The sequence below is a fragment of the Hordeum vulgare genome, chromosome 3H (assembly GCF_904849725.1).
Source record: "Hordeum vulgare subsp. vulgare chromosome 3H, MorexV3_pseudomolecules_assembly, whole genome shotgun sequence".
In the NCBI taxonomy this organism is placed as follows: domain Eukaryota; kingdom Viridiplantae; phylum Streptophyta; class Magnoliopsida; order Poales; family Poaceae; genus Hordeum; species Hordeum vulgare.
Window position 1 is genome coordinate 582,312,625 of NC_058520.1, and position 22,253 is coordinate 582,334,877.

Sequence of the window (22,253 nt, forward strand, 5' to 3'; positions counted from 1 at the left end):
AGGTAATATCAACATGAGATCATATGTCATACTTTCAGTTTTCCCCACCGAGATTTTTTAGGAAAGTATATACCACATATTTATCGTCCTTTTAATTCTATGGGTTTTCCTCATATTGAGTTAAAACACACAATAACCACTATATGTTGCGGCATTTTCTCCTTATTTTTCCCACTGGGTTTTGAAGGAGTTTTGGCAACATATCAAACACTATACTCCTCATATTTTTCCCACATGATTTTTGGAGGAGCCTCTAATCAAGATGATGATTCTCAATGGACAAGTGTAGATTATGAGGAATGTTAGAGTTTAATTAACATGTGTTAATTATGGGGTAATTAATCTCCCCTTGTAACTGCCACCGCTCCCTATGAGATGCCTCTTCGTCACATCTCTTCTCCTTGTATATATACTTACAATCATCTAATGAAAGAGACAGTCAATTCAGTTTAATAGTACCAAGAGTCTAAGTCTGGTTGCAATTTTTTTTGTCTCCTCCTCCCCTACTAAATAAATTACAAAAAAAATCATGGAATTTTATCAACCAGTATTTGCAAACTTTCACATTTTAACGTATTATTTTTGTTATTTCTAGACAAGTATATGATAGAGTAATTAGATTATTAATTAACCTTTGTATTTACACATTAGTCCTAAAATTCTTTTAGAAATAACTCTTTTTATTCCATAAAACAACTTGAGAAGCTCTATATCCGAGTGTACTTTACCATATACTAATATAGAAATATTAAATTACGGAAGTATAAAAGGTAATATGAAGAGAATACCTTAAAGAAAAGAGAAGAGACGATCTTCATATAGAAGACGACTTCCAGAATTCACACCGATGAGAAGAAAATATTTTTATTTTACAAACCTAATAGAACCCCAAAATTGATTTAATCCGAATTGAATGATTTTTGGGTGTTTCTATGGTCTATATTTAGAGGTGAAAGGGAGGAATGTCTAAGACTAGACGAGGTGAGACTAAATATAAACAAAAAGATAGGAAGAGTGCGCCATGGGCTAGAAAAAAGGCCTTCGGCTGACCGCGCTGGGACCGAGAGCTCGCGTGAGTGTGGCGCTGGCCTGGCTGGGGCCCGCCTGTGCGCTGGGCGTTTGATTTTTTTAATGAAACAACAAGGAAAAACAAATAAATAAAACAACAAAATACGATTTATATAGGTATATTAAATATATAAAAATCATAATCAAATTTCTTAAAATATGAACATATATTGAAAGACAAATAAAAATAATTTAGAAAACTATTGTTATTTACAATAATTTTAGAATGACAAGTTATTTGTATTTCAAATAAATTACAAATAATTTCTTTATTCAAACTTTAATCTTAAACAAAACATTCTCTCTGATTTTGGAGTGTCATTTTGCTCATCTCATTTTATTTGTTTATCAAAGGGTTTTGAAAGGATTCGAAACAAAATTAAATAGGGATTCAAATGGAAAATTTCAGGAAAGTCTTTTTATCCCCTCTCATTTTTTAAAAAAAGTTCCAAATGCACTCAATTTCGCACAATCAATCACACAACATCCAAGCAAATAATCATAATTATTTATTTGTATAACACTTCAAAATTTATAATTTTGGGATTTTACACGACATGTGCTGCATTGTGGCTCTAGCCGAGGTGTCATTTCTAGCATGTTGTTACCGGATCAAAGGTGACGCGATAGCGGCGGGAGGTAGACAGTGTGTCATGTCTGTCTTCTGGTTTCTTCTCGAGAGGTATACGGTTATTGAAGCATTGGTAGCCATATAAGAGATGATGATATATACGGCTTCAGCGACAACTTTATGCATTTATGTGGAAATACAAGATCTCTGATTAGGTTACTTCGACGGGCGCATGCCTCATGTCCTTGCTGAAGGTAGTTGGATTGAACCTTGGCTCCGGGAATGAGAATCCGGAGTTCGACCTTGTATTGGACTCATCATCTTCGGCGCATATAAAGATTACTTTATACAATCAATGAACAACCATGTTTACTTTCATTTTTTTATGACTATGGTATTAAAGTAAACCCTTTGAGAAAGGATAAAAACATAGACCAAAAAGAGTCACACGTCCTTAGTTTGGGCAAAAATAATACTAATAATTCTACTGATGGAAATGAAACCGCCTGAAAAAAGAGAGAGGAGGATTGGCGTTCCATGCATGCATCCATCACATGGAGCGGCTCATGAGGCCACGCACCACGACCAAACCCAAAGCTAGCAGGTGATCCATCTCCGGCACCACCGTCAGCGTCAACACGTCCTCCCCCAACACCACCCCCGCCGCCGCCTGCTTCCGCGCGACCTCCGCCACCACCGCGCCGTCGACGCCGCTGACTTTGTACTCCGACTTACGCGCGCAAAACCCGTCGATCCTGTAGCACGTCCTTGCGCCACCGTGCATCGCCACGGCGGCACCGCCCTTCTCGACCCGCCGCACGCTGAACCACGGCGTCGATTCCTCGTCACGGAGGCCGTTGTGGCCGCACTGGGAGACCTCCCACCTCCTGAAGGCGCCAAATCCCTTGCGTCTGATCCTGATGAGGGCGTTGCCGGCGCGGTCCATGAAGAAGACCTCGCGGCCGCCCCTGCAGCCGTAGTTGTCGACGCGGAAGGCGACGGCACCGTCGGGGCCGTACACCGCGCAGCCGTTGCCATTGAACACAAGCGACTTCATCCACACCGTGAACGCCTGCGAGCTCTTTTTGCCTCCGGGGGAAGAGCTGGAGCAGGGAGAAGACGAGGCTGCTGCGGCAGGGAGGGGCTGGATTCTGGCCATTGGCGAGAGATGGAAGAAGATGTCTCTGCTCTAGCTGCTCCGGTGGCGTTTGATGGCGGGCGCTAGTGGCTGGTTAGGCCGATTTATAGAGGAATGCTTCAACTACTTTGCTCGTTATTCAGTCAGTGTCCGGATTAGTTTATGGCAGTGTGTGCATCACTCGTTAGGATAGAACAGTGCTGTACTAAACTTGTTTATGCTCGACCCAGTACTGTGCTGCACCACGTTTACATGGTGCTCGTTTGGAGCTGTTCTGGTCACAAAAAAGTTGCAGAGTTAATTACAAATTTGCAGGAGCTTATGAGGACAGGACAGGCAGTAGCACTGCCCATGCAGTTGAAACTGGATGTGATTAAACCACAATGCAACACAATGGAGAACATGTGCGCGATATCGCATTTAAGAATGGATCGATGAACAACGCGAACTACGGTTGGTTCCATTTGGACTGCTTGTCAGGAAACAGATTGTTATGTTCGGTGAGCAGAAAGGAAGCAGGCGTGTAGCCATGTACGCTGATCGAAGGATAAGTACCTGCACCTAATTAATTAAGCAGACAGCGGCCAGTTCCCGTCGCTGTTACACCGTCTCTGATGTTAGCCGGCGGCCCTCGACTTTGTTTACAACATCAGTTATCCACACATGGGATAAGCAACAGCTACTTGGTACATTTTACTCCTGTCATGATCAATTTTTTGTTCAATCAGTTTCGCGCTCTTTGGACAAACGGCATGCAGTTTCATGCTTATGTTATGAGTATATTCTTATGTACTGTATAAGCGAATCAACTACCACTAAATAATAACCTTCCAACCTGCAGAGTGCAGACCAGCAAGGACGACCCCGCTAATAATGGAGTGCAAATTATCATTGAGACGGAAGACTTTGGAATAAGGATCATCCAATTTAGTAATCACAATTGTTCTATGAAGCGCTCAAAAACCATGTGAACACACATGCACTGTTTTCTACTGTATCGAGACGAAATCAACACACGGCAACGATCGATGGAGCCTAGAATTAATAGGAGTAGCAAGCAATCAGAGAGAAAGCTCCATCGTTTACTGGATCAAGTGGTGCTAGTCCAGTTGACGGTAGGTACATAATTTCTTTGTGCGTTTATGGTACGTACAAATCAGTGTGGAGCAGCCGAACCATGTACGAGTGGTAGAGATAAGTACATAGTAATCAGTGTGATCCCTGGCGCTCCGCGGATACACACGGAACATACTATCCTCGTGCATATTGTGTACTCCCTCCGTTCCTAAATATAAGTCTTTTAAGAGATTTCACTAGTAGTCTACATACAGAGCAAAATGAGTGAATCTATATTCTAAAGTATGTCTATATACATCCTTATATAGTCCACTAGTGGAATATCTAAAAAGACTTATATTTAAGAACGGAGGGAGTATAATGCATGTGTCGCATCGTCGATCCTTTTCTAAAAGGACATTCCGAGAAAAAGGGGGATGGGATCGGAGATATTATAATTCATATATCATCCCTGATAAGTCCCACTCGAACATGTTTTGCTCCAATTATGTCTTGTGAGCATTTCAAAGCAGACCCTAGCTACCGCCCATGTGATTTTTAGACAGAAAAGATCCGATGACATTTGAGATCCTAAGAGGGAGTGGTGCATAGGAGCGAGTTCAATCGCGCTGGGAGAACGAGGAGCACGCCGCTTGGGCCGGCCCATGTCGGGGGGGGGGGGGATTTTTTTTTTCTTGTACGTTTTTTTTGTAACTTACATAATTTGGGACTTCAAAAAAGTCTTGGAAATTATAAAAATTAATAAATTTGAAATAATATGTTTAATAAATCATAAAATGTTTGTGGATTGAAAAAATGTTTGCAATTTTGTAAAAAATGCTTGCTTACTGAAAATTGTTCAAATATTGACAAGAAATGTTTGGGAAATTAAAAAATGCTCATGATTTTTTAAAGTTCATGTATTAAAAATTGTTACTGAAATTGAACAAAAATTTGCCAATTCAAAAAATATTCATGAATGGAAAATTACCCTAAAAATTCAAAATCTCATCGTGAATTACAAAATAGTTTATTCGCTCATAAAATGTTGTTGATTTAAAAAAATTCACTCATTTCAAAAATGTTTGTAAAAGGAAAAACAATGTTCATGAATTTTAAACCTTTTCACCAATTTCGAAAAAAAATGTCCTTCTGTTCTAGAAATGTTGGCCGATTAAAGAAGAATGTTTAAAAAAGGTCACAGTTTTAAAAATATATTTGCAAATAGTTTAAAATGTTAATGAATTCAAAAATGTTTTGATTTCAGAAAATGTTCGAAAATTGTATAAGTGTTCACAAATTTCAGAAATGTTTTCTATTTTAAATATGCGCGTGAGATTAGAAAATGTTCATGATTTCATGAAATTGAGTTATAGTTCATTTCGATGATGAAAGAAAATATGATCATAGTCATTTGAGATTATAATTTCTTTCCTTCTGTCGCAACCCGCGTAACATGTGTGATTTATTGGACAACTCTCTACGTCGGTCATGGAAACGTGTTGCTAGAAAATAGTGCTGTTTTGGAGATGCTGAAATATTTATAAGTCTGAAATCTGTTATATTTTGTTGCTGTCTTGCCATGAGTTTTGCTAGTGATATACAACTCCTTTGAGGTTGGTTCAATGAAGTTATTTGTAGTCCATAAAATACTCTAGCATGCTATAAATTTTCATGTCATTCGCTGCCCTGTATCATATAGTTTTTCTATTGCCAATATGCCTTCAGATCGAAAACTGCACTGTCAACAGTGTTATTTTCACCAAGTCTGAATCTGTGTGCTAGATGCCATTTTATGAGTTCTTTTCCTAGTGATCCATGCTGCCATGCTAGATGTTATTAGTAGGATGTTGTAGTGCTTTTTGACCTCTACTGCCTCATGTCTTGTTTGAACATTTTAGAATTATGGGACATTCCGAGAAAAAGGGGGATGGGATCGGAGATATTATAATTCATATATCATCCCTGATAAGTCCCACTCGAACATGTTTTGCTCCAATTATGTCTTGTGAGCATTTCAAAGCAGACCCTAGCTACCGCCCATGTGATTTTTAGACAGAAAAGATCCGATGACATTTGAGATCTTTGTGTTAAGTGAAAAATTGGAAAGAAAAACATAAACAATAAACAAATTGCAAACGCCTCATGCCTTTTGATTACTGTAATCAGGGCGGCCCTAGCATTATGAAGTCCTTTGCGCGAAACAACTATTACAGAGTACTATAAATACTTTTAAATGTATATATTGCATGCCATGAGAATATGAAGGCATAAACATCAAATATGTAATTTAAATCAGGAAATAAAGTCTTATACATCATGTATATATGATTATATGATGTCAATGAAAATTAAAACAATCATACACTCAAACATAAACAACTACTGAATGAATTCCACGACATACTAGTGTTTGATGTTATGTTTTGTAAATTACATTTTTAATTATTTAGATATGTATATGTATTGGGCCCTTATTTGAGATAGGTCCTAGGCCGTCACACCTTCTGCCATGATCTAGAGCCGTCCTTGAGTATAAAGGAAACAGTGAAACACGCTGTAGGCACAAGAACATTGGCACGGCCGGGGCGACAAGTTTGTATGCGCTTTAGCTCAGCTCCATTACTTTTGCAGAGGTGGTTGATGGCACTGAACCAATCACCATGCATGTCAAAAGAAACGAAGTTTCATCCCATCTTGAACTTGATCAAATAGAGCCACGGGGTTGTCAACCCGTCCAGTACACCTTGGAAAATAAACCATCGGTAACCTAATAAATCAACGAGAAGAAGATTATTAGAGCTGTTCTCACCACCGCCCATTGATCAATTGATTTGCCTAGAGATATGGGACAACACCCTCACTAACTATGAATATTGGTCCCTGCAAGGAGAAAACCCTAGGTCTCGTTATTTCTTTGGAAGAGATAAAAAATGAGTTGCTATCCGATTGGCCAACAAAACTTTGCTATTACTACTACTACCTGATTTAATGATAAAGGATTTTCCCTCGCTTTATATTATAAAGCAATCATCCGAGGCATCCAGCTTGCCGATGGCACATCACAAACAAACCCAAAAATAAAAATAAAAGAAAGGAAAGAGAAACAAATGTCGGCATCGACAGATTGACAAGGAGAAGAAGACCAGCAATCGCTGCACCCGCCGAATAAATGCCACCGCGTCCCAGCATTCCGAAGCGTCGCACACCAAACAACACCTTCAAGAAGGAATGCGATGATACCGCCGCCGTTGCCCAAACAAGTCCTAGGGTTTCCCCCGGTAAGCGGAGGGGGTGGAGGAGGGACATCCCCGACGCCATTCGGGAAGGTCCGTCAGCGCCCGCAGGTGTCACCGCGTCGGTGCCGAGCAAGCCACTAGGGATTTCTCGCGATCCACAACCACCACCACCATCCCAAACACTTCGTAGTGCACCACCCACCAGCCTGTGCCACCACGATTATCGGACCACCCTCCCCGTCTCTCTGGAGCTGCCAACATGAGGTCTGGAGGAGGAGAGGAGACAACGGCTACGGGAGCGGCCAAAACTCGATCGGAGGGAGCAGACAACCTCCACCGCCTATGCGAAGCCGACCAGATGTGACGACGAGGACTTGACAGGCCCTACGGCCCGGCCAGGCCCACTTGGGCCCGCACAGTCCCTGTCCCCGCGCTGCAACTCGACAACCGACGAGGTGGTCATGGCCGCAAACCGCCGCCGCCTCGTCCCACCACCAGGGAGCGACACCGCCAAGCGTTGAGCTACCGGCCCGCCCAAACCCAGATAGGGCCCAAACGCCAGCCGCTAGTGCCACCGCGCCGCCCACGACCAACGGTCATGCCGCCGCGTCGAGAGCCACCGCGACACGCGACATCACCGTCGCCGGGCCACATCGCCGCCAGTCGAAGAGCACCGCAGCTAGCCGCCTCCGCCCGAGCAGGGGAGCCGCGACGGGGAAGGGCATACCCGCCACCACCAGCACCACGCCGGCCGGGCCCGGCGGTGCTCGCTGGCGGCGGAGGGAGGAGGAGCGGGAGAGGGGGGAGCGTTGGAAGGGGGAATTGGGAGGAGCTTCCGGCCGCCATGCTCGAGGAGGCGACGCGGGGAAGCGGGGCGATAGGCCTACCTGACTTACATACTTCATTAAGTTAATCCTTGATTAATGAATTTATCTTTGCCACATATAAACTTTAATACTCCCTCCCTCACGGTTTAGAAGACACAGTTAAACTTGCGTGCGTTTCTAAAATAGACAAGCTTTAAGGTGCGAAAGCAATTACTCTTATTAATTAACACTAGTATTAGTCATGCATGCGTCATTCCAATTTGTTGCTCACGCATTAGTACTAGTATTTTCTGAGTTGATTAGGCGCATTATCATCTACACCCGCTACATCTCACAACCAATCAATGACTACCTTGATCTCAGAGATTTTCAAGCGTGCCTTCTAAATCATGACGGAGGGAGTAGGAACATTATCGGTCTTTCATTGACCTGCTTGTAGGAGATGTTTACTAATTGATGGGCCTACCTACTGATGGGGACAAGGTTTAATAGAGTGATGTGGATGAATTTTTTATTTTTATTTTTGTAGTACATGTGGAGTGCCAATCCTGTCCGGAGACAAATTGTATGGGATTAACAAAATTACAAAACATGCACACTGCCACAATCGCCGAGCAACTACTAAACTTTAAAATTTTATGAAGTCACCGTACTATCATGGATGTGTTTCCTCCAACTAAGTGAATAAGCGCGTTTACAAGATACCCTGACAACCATGAGGTTTAATCTCTCGTGACACTGCTCATTTGGGCATAATCATTTTCAATTCAGCCAATGATCCATTTGTTGGAAATATGCCCTAGAGGTAATAATAAATTAGTTATTATTATATTTTCTTATTCATACTAATCGTTTATTATCCATGCTAGAATTGTATTGATTGAAAAACTCAAATACATGTGTGGATACATAGACAACAGACTGTCCCTAGTGAGCCTCTAGTTGACTAGTTTGTTGATCAAAGATGGTCAAGGTTTCCTGACCATAGGCAAGTATTGTCACTTGATAACGGGATCACATCATTGATAGAATGATGTAATGGACAAAACCCAAACTATAAACGTAGCATGTGATCGTGTCATTTTGTTGCTATTGTTTTCTGCGTGTCAAGTATTCATTTCTATGACCATGAGATCATGTAACTCACTGACACTGGAGGAATACCTTGTGTGTATCAAACGTCGCAACGTTAATGGATGACTATAAAGGTGCTCTACAGATATCTCCGAAGGTGTCCGTTGAGTTAGCATGGATCAAGACTGAGATTTTTCACTCCGTGTGACGGAGAGGTATCTCGAGGCCCACTCGGTAATACAACATCCCATACAAGCCTTGCAAGCAATGTGACTAAACTGTTAGTCACGGGATCTTGTATTACGAAACGAGTAAAGAGACTTGCTGGTAACGAGATTGAAATAGGTATAGGGATACCGACGATCAAATTTCGGACAAGTAACATGCCGAAGGACAAATGGAATGATATACGAGATTATATGAATCCTTAGCACAGAGATTCAACCGATAAGATCTTCATAGAATATGTAGGATCCAATATGGACATCCAGGTCCCGCTGTTGGATATTGACCGGGGAGTGTCTCAGGTCATGTCTGCATAGTTCTCGAACCCGCAGGGTCTGCACACTTAAGGTTCGTGACGTTTTGGTATAGTTGAGTTATAGGTGTTGGTGACCGAAGGTTGTTTGGAGTCCCAGATGAGATCACGGACGTCACGAGGGTTTTCGGAATGGTCTGGGAACGAAGATTGATATATAAGATTGTTTCATTTGGCCTCCGGAAAGATTTCGGGCATTACCGGCAGTGTACCGGGAGTGACGAATGGGTTTTGGGTTTTTACCGGGAGGGGCCCACCCACCCAGGAGTGAACCTAATAGCCCAAGGGTGGCGCACCAGCCCTTAGTGGGCTGGTGAGGCCAGCCCAAGTGAGCTATTTCGACCAAGAGGAAAAATCAAGGAGAAAGAAAAAAGAAAATAAAGAAAAAAAAGAGGTGGGAAGGAAGGAAGGGACTCCTCCCTCCAAACCGACTTGGAGGAGGATGCCTCCTCCCTTCGGCCCGTGCCCCAAGGGAAAGCCCCACCCCTTGGCTCCTCCTATATATACTTGAGGTTTAGGGTTTTTTGAGACACAACTTTGCCACGTGCTGCCCTCTCCTCTAGATCGGTTTTCTGCAGAGTTCGGGCGGAGCCCTGCAGGAATAGATCATCACCATCACCGACGCGCCGTCACGCTGCCGGAGAACTCATCTACTTCCCCGTCTCTCTTGCTGGATCAAGAAGGCGGAGATAGTCACCGAGCTGTACGTGTGCGGAACGCGGAGGTGTCGTTCGTTCGGCACTTGATCGGGACGGATCACGAGACGGTTCGTGGGACGGTTCGTGAGACGAATCGTGAAGACGTACCACTACATCAACCACATTTATTAAAGCTTCCGCTTAGCGATCTACAAGGGTATGTGGATCCGATCTCCCTTTCGTAGATGATCATCACCATGATAGGTCTTCGTGTGCGTAGGAAATTTTTTGTTTTCCATGCTACGTTCCCCAACACCATTCTCTTCAAGCAACATTTGCTATGCACCTTTTTAATGTATGACAGGTAACCACAAAAACTATATTTCAACTTCATTTTTCCTTCTAAACATGAAGTTGACCTTAATGCCTTTCTTTTCCTCTCTGCACAACAAAGAAACACTTAAAGAACTAGTGTAAAAGAACTTAAAATAGAATCGACCTGCAGGTCCATTCCTCGACCAATTAGATGCAATGGATAAGCAGGCCACGACGAAAGACTCGCAATGAGCAGGCGATATGGTGTTGGCTGCACTGTCTGGGTTAGTTCCGCTTACTCCCGACCTTTGCCACTAGGGCCGCATTGGTGGTGGCACAAACCGTCTAGTAATCCGGCACATGGAATGTGTGGTCGATCGTGTACGTCTTCCCGCCGATGGGTACCCTAACAACGGCTATGTTGTTGCATTGTCAGTTGTCCTTCGGAATCCTCTACTCCCTTTCGAGGCCAATAAATAATGTTTCATGTTGCAAACTTATGGTGTTGTTGTAATTGTTTCAACATGAGTTTTCTTGCATTTCTCGATCGATGTCAGATCCATCCCGTTAGTAGTAATCAAATATGTAATTAAAATTTATTTTACCCTAAAATCACACTATTATTTCAAGCATATTTGTACTCTGAAATTTTTCATTGATCAATTCAGTTGTTTTTTTAACCAAACAAACATGTGCTTTCTTCGGTGTTCCCAATCCATCCCAGGCTACCCCTTCAGGCAGGTGCAGAGCTATGTGTGTTGCTGAGGGGGCTATAGCCCCCCCCCAACCAAGGAAAAATTCCTAAAGGATTTTTTTGGAGAGACATAGTTAGAAAGAAATCTTTTCATTAGCCCCCAAAACATGTGTTTGGTGTTTTGTTTTTTCAAAATACAAACGAAATGCTGCAGAAATTTTATTTTTTGTCATTCCATTTTTCATTTTATTCTTCCAAACCAAACACTAGAATGCAACCAACTCGGCCCGGGCATAAAAACCCACAAACCGAAAACTTAACCGAAACCGAAACCGAAATAACCGAATTTTCGGTGTATTTAGTATGTGCAGGAAAATTCAGTTAGCTATGCTAAAAACCAAACCTAATTCGGTCGGTTCGGTTTTTAAATCGGTTAACCGAAGTAGAAACCAAAAAGCAGCCCATTCCCCCCGCCCCCTCGGCCCAGGCTTTCAGCTTTTCACCACGCAGCCCACCTAGCAAAACCTAGCAGTCCCGCACCCCCACTCGGCCACTCCCTCACTCGGTCACCCCGCAGACGCAACGCACCCCGCAGTCCTACTGCACCCCGCAGCGCAGAGGCGCAGACCTAGATCGTGGTTTGGCGTCGCCGTCGCCCGTCGCCCAGGTCAGTCGCTGCCGGCCCACCGCCGCCCCGACTACTGAGCCGCCGTCGCCGCCCCTACTCGGCTACTCACCAAGGAAGAAGAAGAAGCCGCCACCCCTACTTGAAGCACATCAGCAGACTCTCGCAGCAGACCCACAACCCACAGGTAATACACTCGGCCCCTACTACTCTCGGCTGGGCCCCTACTGGATCAAGAGCATGTGCATGATCTCACCACCCGCATCTGCAGGACTGCAGGATCACATCAGTCGCATCTACAGGAGCTCACCGGTGTCTTCTCCAATTCGTCACGACGTCTTCCACGGGGGAAACTGAACATTCAGTCAATGTAAGAACTAAGAAGCCCAATATCATATCCTTTGTGTGCATTTTTTGTTTCATTGGTGAGATCAGTAGATTAGGTCCTGCACTAGGTTCAGTAGATTAGGTCCTTGTTTTTTTTGTCTATTATGTGTAAATCAGTAGATTTGGTTCAGTAGGTTCAGTATACTTATGTGTAAATCAGTAGACTAGGTTCAGTAGATTAGGTCCTTGTTTATATTTTGTCTATTATTTGCTGATTTTCTGATGCACTTGTTTAATTTTTGTCTATTATTTGTAGATGGTTGAACTTGGTGGGTTTGGTGATATTGAGATGACAGAAGAGGAGATGCAAATTTATGAGGAAGAAGAACGGAAGAATGAGGAGTTTGAAAAGAAAAAGAAAGAGATGGATGAACGACCTGAAAGAAGGCTAATGAGAAAAAGATCACCGATGTGGGATCATTTTTCTGAGGTACTAGTTGCTGGTCGCCCCATGTTTGGAAAGTGCAACTATTGCAACCGTAATATCAAGGCCCTCCCACATTTAAACGGTACATATGCCTTAAACAGTCATTTTAATACTTGCAAGCATAATCCTCATAATGAAAAGAATAAGAAGCAAGGTACTTTGCAAGTAATCCAAGGAGAAAGTCCTTCGGTGCATAAATTTGATCCTGAATTACTAAGAGAGCTATTACTAAGATGATTATAGTAGATGAGCTTCCCTTTGCATTTACTGAAAAATCTGGTTTTAGAGAAGTTATGGAAATTGCTTGTCCACGTTTCAATATGCCTTCTAGAAGAACATGCACTAGGGATGTTGTGAAGCTTTATTTTGAAGAGAGAGCAAAGCTGAAACTTTTTTTCAAACAATCATGTCAAAGAGTTTGTCTCACTACTGATGGTTGGACTTCTCAAACACAAGATTGTTATATGACTGTCACGGCACATTTCATTGATCCTGAATGGAATTTGCACAAGAAGATCATTAGCTTTTTCCTAGTAAAAGGTCATAAGGGAGATGATATTGGAAAAGCCTTAGAGCAATGCTTGATGGAGTGGGGAATAAACAAAGTTATGACAATAACTGTTGATAATGCTAGCACGAATGATGGTGGTGTAGGTTACATAAGGAAGAAAATGATCAAAACTGGAAATAGCATAGCTGAAGGTAAATATTTTCATATGAGATGTGCTGCCCATATTATAAATCTGATTGTTACTGACGGTCTAAAAGAGTTGGATGAATCAGTTAAGCGTGTGCGAGCTGCGGTTAGATATATAAGACATGGGCCATCTAGAATTGCAAGATTTAAAGAGCTTGCTGAGTTAGAAAAGGTCGACAACGAGGCATTCTTGAGTTTGGATGTATGCACTAGATGGAATTCCACGTACCTAATGTTAAAAACTGCAATCTTCTATGAGAAAGTGTTTGCAAGGTATGAGGAAGAAGATCAACTATATACATTGGATTTAAACAGTGAGAAAGCTCCTGGTACTCCTGTTTGGTGTTTTGTTTTTTCAAAATACAAACGAAATGCTTTCGAAATTTTATTTTTTGTCATTCCATTTTTCACTTCATTCTTTCAAACCAATCACTAGAATGGAACCAACCCATTCTACTATTTTGCACAAACCAAACACAGAAACGTAACCGACCCGTTCCTCTAGAATGGAACCATTTCATTCCTTGACAGTTGGTTCCTCAACCAAACACAATTTAAAAATTTTCACCAAGGATCTACATACGGAACAAAATAAGTGAATATATATTCTAAATTATGTTTATATATATCCGTATGTTGTCTATTAGTAAAATATCTAGAAAGATTTATATTTAGTAACAGAGCCAGTATGATGCTGTTGGTGTGGTGACGAGTGTTCAAGCTTTGGGAAATCGCATGGAATAAACGGTGGGATTTCTGATTTGCTCTGCGTCACTTTGTGGTTCAGCTAGCTAGTTGCATGCTCGACACTTCACTATATTCAGTATTTGTATGATAGCTTTACTCTTCTTTTCCTCTCGAATAATGGCTTTTGCACAGCACATCAGAATTGCTGGAAGCCGCAGCACTTACGTACGAGTGCGAGACTTCGCATGTTTTGCTTTCGAAAAGAGGCACCGACCACAGGTATGCAGGTGCGACAAATTTCCCATTCCTGTTTGACAGATCAATGACTGAAGATACATTCCTTGGGTATTTTTTTTTTATTTCCTTGCCTATGACCTAACTGGCTGTGAGTAGCTTGTTAATTTGTACGACTGAGAATTCCCTCAACAATAACACTGGTCATGTTCATTCTGAATTATTAGCGTCAAATTTTAATGAGAAATGGATGATAAATGTGCTCTCCGTGGATGTCATCATCTTCGTATACTTTGTATTAGAGCATCTTCAATTGTGGCTGAAAAAAACGTGCGGCACAGAAAAATTGTATTTTAATGCGCACGGAACGGTTGTGCGTGCTCCAACGGGTGCGGAAGATTCCGGCGCGTGAGAAAAGTTTGCGCGTACGGGGAAAAAGCGGCCCGACGCGCGCTAGGTTTGGTGCGGCGCTCGACGCGCACTAAAAATCCAACGCCTCCTCCACGCGCCCTTCCATCGCTCCCACGCGCCCCTCGCCTCGCCACACGCTCTCTGCCGCTCTTTCTCGTGCCTCTTTTCTCGCCTTGCCGCCGCCGGGGAGCTTCAGGCTACCGCGGCGTCCGCGCGCCCCTCCGGTTCCTTCTTTGCCGAGATCCGGTCCGGTGATATGCACCTCGACATCGACACGTTCGAGATCGCCCACGAGGCTACCTGCACGTACGACGTGGTGGCGTGGCGCTTCCCGCGGCCTCGTAGGGACATGAACTTCCCCGACGTGCCGACGCAGGAGCGGGCGCAGGAGCTCACGCCTCCCCTGCAGCTTGTCACCGAGGAGGACCATCGCGACAACCAAAGGCGGGAACATTGTGTCGGCATCGCCGAGATGGACGAGGAGGCCATGGCGCTGTGGCACCAACGCTTCCCGCAGGGCGTCACCAACGAGAACGTCTTCTGGGCGGAGTGAAGGGCAACGCGGTGCGCGGAACGGGCGGACATGTGCCGACGGAAGGCACTGGCGATATCGCAGTGCGAACTGGGACATGCGTCGTTCTTCGATGAAGACGATCCTCGGTGGGAGGACGCATTTCTGTCGATGTCCGACAAAACCACCGAGGAGGAGGAGGAGGACTCAGACTAGTTTCTAGGTTAATTTCATCGTAGTTTTATCTATTTTAATTTGTATCAGACTAGTTTGTGATGTTTGGTTGAACTATGCTATCTATATGTTGTTTCAAATATTGTTCGTATGTGCTTTCATTGCTCGCGCGTCCATTTTTTGCAGCGTCTGCTGAAGCGGCTCGCGCGCGCTATGTTTTGCAGCGGTCGCTGTTGGCAATGCTCTCTGACGTGTTAAAAGTTGCTATTTCAACATGCCAAACTGTTTTTAGCGTGTGGGACAGTTGGGCGGCTGTTGAAGACGCTCTTAGTACACTGTCATGACACGTTCACTATTTCCACATCGTTTGCAGAAAAATAGCAAATCTTTGGTCAACAAGCAAGCTCGCTCTCTCTCTCTCATACGGCATCACATACACATGGTTTCTCTCTCTAATACAGCATCACATACACATGGTTCGTATGCTCTTACCTAAATGGTTTTCTTTAGAATCTCTGCCGAAATGATTAGTTGTGATTACTTAGTGAACTTCTCACGGCAAGTTTCTTCTTCAATCTTGAATTTTTATTTCCTTTTTTCTCCAGTAAAGGCCAACCTGAATTTGTATTACTTGGTGGCTGCAGGACCGGACGCTAAACACTACATTTCCTTTTTCTTGTGTACAAAGTTTAAAATGGTCACATGTCATCTTTTCATAGCCCGCATGAGGATGATAATTCAACAATTTCGTTTATCTCGGCCACAACATCTGCGTACTGGTGTGCTGTTGACTACGGGAAACAACATGGTTGCCGACGGCAAAATACATGCCAACGACTTTGATCGGCATAGTTTTTTTTTTCTTTTAAGAAAAAGGGGATGACCCCCGGCCTTGCATTTGGAGATGCATGCGATCATTTTATTGATTATTTTTTAGGACCTTACAAAGTATTACAACAATATGTCTGAATCCGCCAACTTCGCAACAACTGTCGCTACTCCTATTCATATGATGAAGGGGTGCTAGCTGGGCCACATACCCAGACCAGTTACCTAATCCTAACATCAAAACCCGAAAGCCCCAGCAGAGCCGGTCGAGCCATCTGTCACATACCGGGTGTAGGGCACAAAACCGATCTGACGCACTCGTGTGCTGTCGCCGCCATCTTTCACCGGTCTGACTTCAGAGCAGATATTGAGGCTTCTACCTTGTGTAGCCACTCTGCCATCGACGTCACCATGACGCCAGACAGCTACCTCCTCCTGCGCGAGTCCATCTCCACGCATCGGTCGCCGAGTCCCCACAGCGCCATGCCACCGATATCCGCCGCCATCAATGTGTGAGATGAAGCACTGCTTCACCATTCCTCCAGCCAGCACTTGCTCCAAAACAATGCCCCCAAGAGGGAAGGCGATAAAACGCCATCATCGTACGATCTAGGAAGACCCAGATCTAGGGTTTTCCCGAAGCATCCCGAGCCTGAAGATGCAAACAACAATGCCGTTACTCCACCAGACGAGCGTCGCTGACGTCACAACCTCAAAGATGAAGCTGGCCAAAATGCGCCGGCATCGAACCGCCGCCACCTCCACCGCCACTTGAGCCGCCCCCGAGCAACGCCTTCAAGAAGGAAAACGCCACCGTGGTGTCGTCGTCGCTTGGAACAAGGGGACCTGAGGTTTTAACCTGAGCTCCTGGGAGGGTGGAAGGAAAGGGGATCCTCTCCGAAGCCTCCAACAAGGGGAACAACATCCAAAGGCGCTGCCTTCGGAGTGGCCGCCGCACCGGCCAAGGGACTCCCCCGGAACCCTTCCAACCACCAAATCTGCAAGGCCAGCACCCAAGACCAACAAGAAGCCATCAGGGGCCGGATTCGCTGCAGATTGAAGTAGATCGGGGTCGAGGACAAGCAACACTATGGCCACCAGCAACCAGCAAGGACCGTCGCCGCAGACGCCGCCACCCCCCACGCCATTCGGGTCAAAGAGGGAGCCGCCAACCGCGCACAGGGGCCACCACCGCCTGCACATGCCGGAGCACCGTCACTAGCCCAGCGCCCGCCACCGCCTGCCGAGGGCCGCCGCCGAGCGCCCCGCTCCCTGCCACCGCTTGCCCAGGCCTGGCCTCTCGCGCCCGACCGCGATCGCCACAGGACACTGTCGTCAACCGCCTAGATCCGCCGCCCGCGGAGGAAGGGGAGCCGGGAGAGGGAGTCCACCCGCCGCCGCCGTCTGCCATGCGGGTTTCACCCGGCGGCGGCAAGGAGGGGAGGAAGAAAGGGCGGCGGCGGCGCCTAGGGTTGGAAGCCCCCGAGTCACCCGGGGTTGGGGCGACGCGAGGGATCAAAACCACGGCATAGCCTATACCGACGATTTTCTGTCCTTTGTCAATGGCTTTTGGCCGCTGGCATATGAAATGATTCCCGTAGTGGTTCATGGTACAAAGAGGGGTGCTGGCCTATTGTACCCTGTTTTTTTTTTTTTTTTTTTTAAATTTACAAATTCATAAGTTTAATAGGTTGATATAGACGTTGTTTTAGTTGGCTGATGTCGATGTTTTCTTCTTGGCGTTGAAGTTGCGATGTGTCGTACGGAACTTTCTCCCCGTAAGCCAAATTTATGGGGACAAATTGTTGTTGCCCCTATCAATGACTGAGTAAGGATATCTGTGTGTGTGCCAAAGATTAGACTAATGTGTACTAATCTAAAAACACTTATTGTGTCTCTCAAATTATTTAGCATGGGGCCATCAAGAACTTTTTGAACAGGAGTATTGGACTTCCTTAATTACTCCCTCTGTTTTCAAACACAAGTCTTTTCCAAAAACCCTTTGAGAAAGGGTAAAAACCTACACCAAAAAGAGTCACATGTCCTCAGTTTGGGCAAAAACTTCCTAAATTGTTTGTCTGAAAAAGAGTTGTCACTCTGATGAACCGCCTACAGGTTTTTCTCATCATCTTCGCTTCCTAGCTAGAGAAGAAGGGGATTGACATTTCAGCCATCCATCACAAGGAGCGATTGATGAGGCCACGCACGACGATCAAACCCAGCAAGAGCAGGTGATCCGCCTCCGGCGCCACCGTCAGCGTCAGCACGTCCTCCCCCAGCACCACCCCCGCCGGCGTCTGCTTCCGTGCGACCTCCGCCACCACCGCGCCATCTGCGCCGCGTATTCTGTACTCCGACTTGCGGGCAGAGCACCCGTCGATCTTATAGCACGTCCCCGCGCCGCCGTGCATCGCCACGGCCGCTCCGCCCTTCTCGGCCCGGCGCACAGTGAACCACGGCGTCGCCTCCTCCTCCTCCTGGCCGCCGTTGTGGGCGCACCGGCAGACCTCCCACCTCCTGAAGGCGCCAAATCCCTTGCGTCTGATCCTGATGAGGGCGTTGCCGGCGCGGTCCATGAAGAAGACCTCACGGCCGCCCCTGCAGCCATAGTTGTCGACGCGGAAGGCGACGGCGCCGTCGGGTCCGTACACCGTGCAGCCGTTGCCGTTGAAGACCAGCGACTTCATCCACACCGTGTACGTCTGCTGGCTCCGTTGATCGTCGGAGGGCGACCGTGATGCCGCGGTAGCGAGAGGCTGGATCTTGGCCATTGGCCGGAGTCCGGAGAGATTGCTCTGCTTGAACGTTGCCACGAGATGATTGGGATGGTGGGCGTTCAGTGGCTGGTCTGGCATATTTATAGGTGCTTCAATACGCGTTAGTTTATGGCGCTGTACGCGTCACTGGTTAGGATAGAATAGTGCTACACCAAAGTTGTTTATGCTCCATCTAGCACTACACTAGTCAGCATGGAGTTGCCGCCACGTTTAAATAGTGTGTTGTTTGTTTGGGCTAAAACCTTTTAGCATCACATGGCAATACCACATAGCCACATAGGTTAACTAAACTTTCAGAAATACTGCCTAATATTTCTATGTACGTTTTTGCTATTTCTTAGAACCTCAATTTTATTTGTTACGCCACTCACTTTTTTATTCTTTCCAAGCGCACGAGATGTGGAGCTCCGACCTCATCGAAGAAGGACCAGCCACGTTATCTATCTTAGGGCGCGCTTGGAATCGATGTATTTCGATACAGGGTTGTTTAACTTACAACCGTATCTTACCAGCCGCTGGCTAATTTACGTGTGGAAATAAAATGACAGACCGAGACGTGTATTATTTACAACTGTATTTAATTAAAAAACAACGACCAAAATAGGGCCTTAGGGAAAGACATAGCCTCATTATGTATATTAATCAGAGGAAAGCCAACGTCTCATGATCTGTCTTAGGAATGGGGTGGGGGTGCATGGGATCACGAGACTTGTTCACTAGTGTGGTGGGACATTGAGGGACCCGCACGGCATTTGCAGGAGGTCGAGGAGGGGGGAGGGAGGTAGGCGGTTAGGCCTGGGTTGGCCAAATGGCTGCGTGAGGAAGAAGAAGGTGGAGGATCAAGGTCAACAGTGCTTAATTTGTTTTCAGCCGTTGGATGAAGGTCTGATGGCCATTGATGAAAGTGGCTGATTAAACATGTGTTTTCAGGTACCGGATAAATAGACAGTCTCATGTATGTGACGATACATTGCATTTGCACGGCAGGGATCATTACCTACGTACATGTGAAAGAAGAATGAATATACATGTGGCTCAAGAGTTGAAAGTGTGGCTTCTTCACTTGCAAACATGTTATAGCTTCCAAAGTTTATAAGAATAGAAATATTACTACTCCTATAGTCCTACTTACCACATGCATATGTTCCGACGAAACAAACTGTACATTTAGGGTCTGCTTCAACTAGGTCTAAATAACAAGCCATCCAAGCAGGCCTAGGTGTAAATTTTGTATGCTGCCCAAGAAACACAAACAAAAAAATCCATCAAGTCCAAGCACCGTCGCATTTTATTTGCGAATGCATGTGAAGAGGGAAGACTGGTGTGATCGATACATACAACTTAGCATTGACCGCTCTGGCTCTTGAACGTACCATCAAATCTCTCTTTGCTGTTTGCTCCGTTCCAACACATGAAGCTGAAACTTGGATCCAATATCCAAGCCACAATGTGTCGCATGTGCGATTACTTGGACCTCTCAACGTCGCTGATGGAAGTGTCCTACGGATTCTTCTATTTGAACATCTAATCTATAAAGTGGGTGCGGCACGTACGTGCGCACAACGAGACTATGATAGGTACTCCTTGTTGCGTTGCACCTAATTAAGTTGCCAGTTAAAAAAAGATCGATCTACTTCCCGTCCTTGTGTTTGTTCCCTTCCGTTTTCTCTGATGTCACTCCACTCAGCTAGGGCCGCGACCCACATCATGAACTAATTGTTTTACAACAACAGTTATCCACACATGGCAATTGACAGAGTAACAGGAAAATAAACTCCATTCATAGTTTTCCATCTTCTATAACTAGCTAGATTGGTGCGCAGAGTTCATTTCCTGCATGCTACGACAGTTTGTGATAGTGACCTAATAAAAATGGATTTGGATGACACACATGCATGGTGCTGATATATTTATTGGTTGATTAGCCCAACTCACAAGCTAGAGAAACGAAACAAAGATGGCCGGAGATGCAGTGTTAAACAAAGCAAGGGCATGCCACGAACTCGGGAGCCTTGTGCATGTTGGATAAAACGAGATCAATGAAACACGAGAGATACAAATTTTTACGTCAAAACTCTTGCAGAAAAAACCACGGACGCACGAAGGTGCAATCACTATGAGGATGAAGTATTACAAGCACAAGACGACATACCGTTTTCAGGTGTGACTACATGAAGTATATATGAGGGGCAATACATGCGAGTGCTTGAAGGACAGGGAAACGAGTTGTACTCGTACGAGCCGGTACCAACGCAAAGGCCCACACCGTTTATACTACGTCTAGTCCAATACAGTAGAATTTGTATCACAATTTAACAGTGAAGATCAACGACTCTGCTAATAATGGAGCATAAACTATATCATTTGGACGGGAGACTTCTGAAGATCATTTTTATTTGTCAATAACACAATTAATCATTTGGAGATAGAGAGAGATCGGATCTTGAGAAGGTGAGCTTTCTAACCGAATCGATGCGCTTTGTCTGCAAGATACGGAAATAATAAACAGAAAATGACACGTCAACGATTGGATCAGAATCGTGCTAGCACAAGCCTACCACGGTAGTGACGTCCATGGAGAGCACACGTTTATCATCAAAAAGCATTGTGTTTCGGACCATTCAGTTGCTTGCCCTGCAGACCACGAATTTCGTGCTAAATATTTTCTTGTTAACAGTTCAGGATGAAACATGCTCAACTAAAACACAAAATTCGTTTGAAACATTGTGGTCCTTCAGCTAGCACTCAGTAGAGAAAATTCCAAAGAAATTGCCCTTAACTCTAAGGAGGGCGTATTGGCTCTTGAGTCAGTTTTGTCAATAAGAATGTATTTGTCCCGGTTTCAAGGAAATTGTCATGCAAGCATGGAAATAATTAGAACTTCAATTTTGATGTAGTCCTACGGCCGTGTAAAGCTGTTGATATTCTCTGAAAAAATGCGTCAAGCTTAATTATATATAACTTACATGTAAAAAAGAATAATTTTTTAATCTATTCTTCATCTGAACTTGAGTTGAAAAAAAGAATATACTGAAGTGTCGAGCAGCTGACCTCCTGAACAAGATGCGGAGCAAGTCAGCAGTCCCACAATTGACAGAGTAACCGAAAAGTAAGCACCATTCATAGTTTTCCATGATCTAACTTGCTACTAGATTAGTGCGCGGAGTTCATTTCCTGCATGCTAAGGGCAGTTTGTCATAGTGACCTAATGAAAATGGATATGGATGACACGCATGCATGGTGCTGATATATTTATTGGTTGATTAGCCAAACTCACAAGCTAGAGAAACGAAACAAAGATGTCCGGAGATGCAGCGTTAAACAAAGCAAGGGCATG

The 22,253-nt window shown here is 44.7% G+C and overlaps 2 protein-coding genes across 2 annotated transcripts; both read right to left on the reverse strand.

Annotated features, from left to right (window-relative positions):
* Nucleotides 1-2,042: 2,042 nt before the first annotated feature.
* Nucleotides 2,043-2,876, reverse strand: LOC123440765 (protein LURP-one-related 11-like). The gene has a single exon (XM_045117313.1). It carries the CDS (start codon nucleotides 2,796-2,798, stop codon nucleotides 2,190-2,192), a length of 609 nt encoding a protein of 202 aa, XP_044973248.1. The 5' UTR covers nucleotides 2,799-2,876; the 3' UTR covers nucleotides 2,043-2,189.
* A 15,212-nt stretch (nucleotides 2,877-18,088) lies between these two features.
* On the reverse strand, nucleotides 18,089-18,949 carry LOC123440766 (protein LURP-one-related 11-like). The gene has a single exon (XM_045117314.1). The coding sequence runs from the start codon at nucleotides 18,908-18,910 to the stop codon at nucleotides 18,317-18,319; it is 594 nt and encodes a 197-aa protein (XP_044973249.1). The 5' UTR covers nucleotides 18,911-18,949; the 3' UTR covers nucleotides 18,089-18,316.
* Between the last annotated feature and the right edge of the window lie 3,304 nt (nucleotides 18,950-22,253).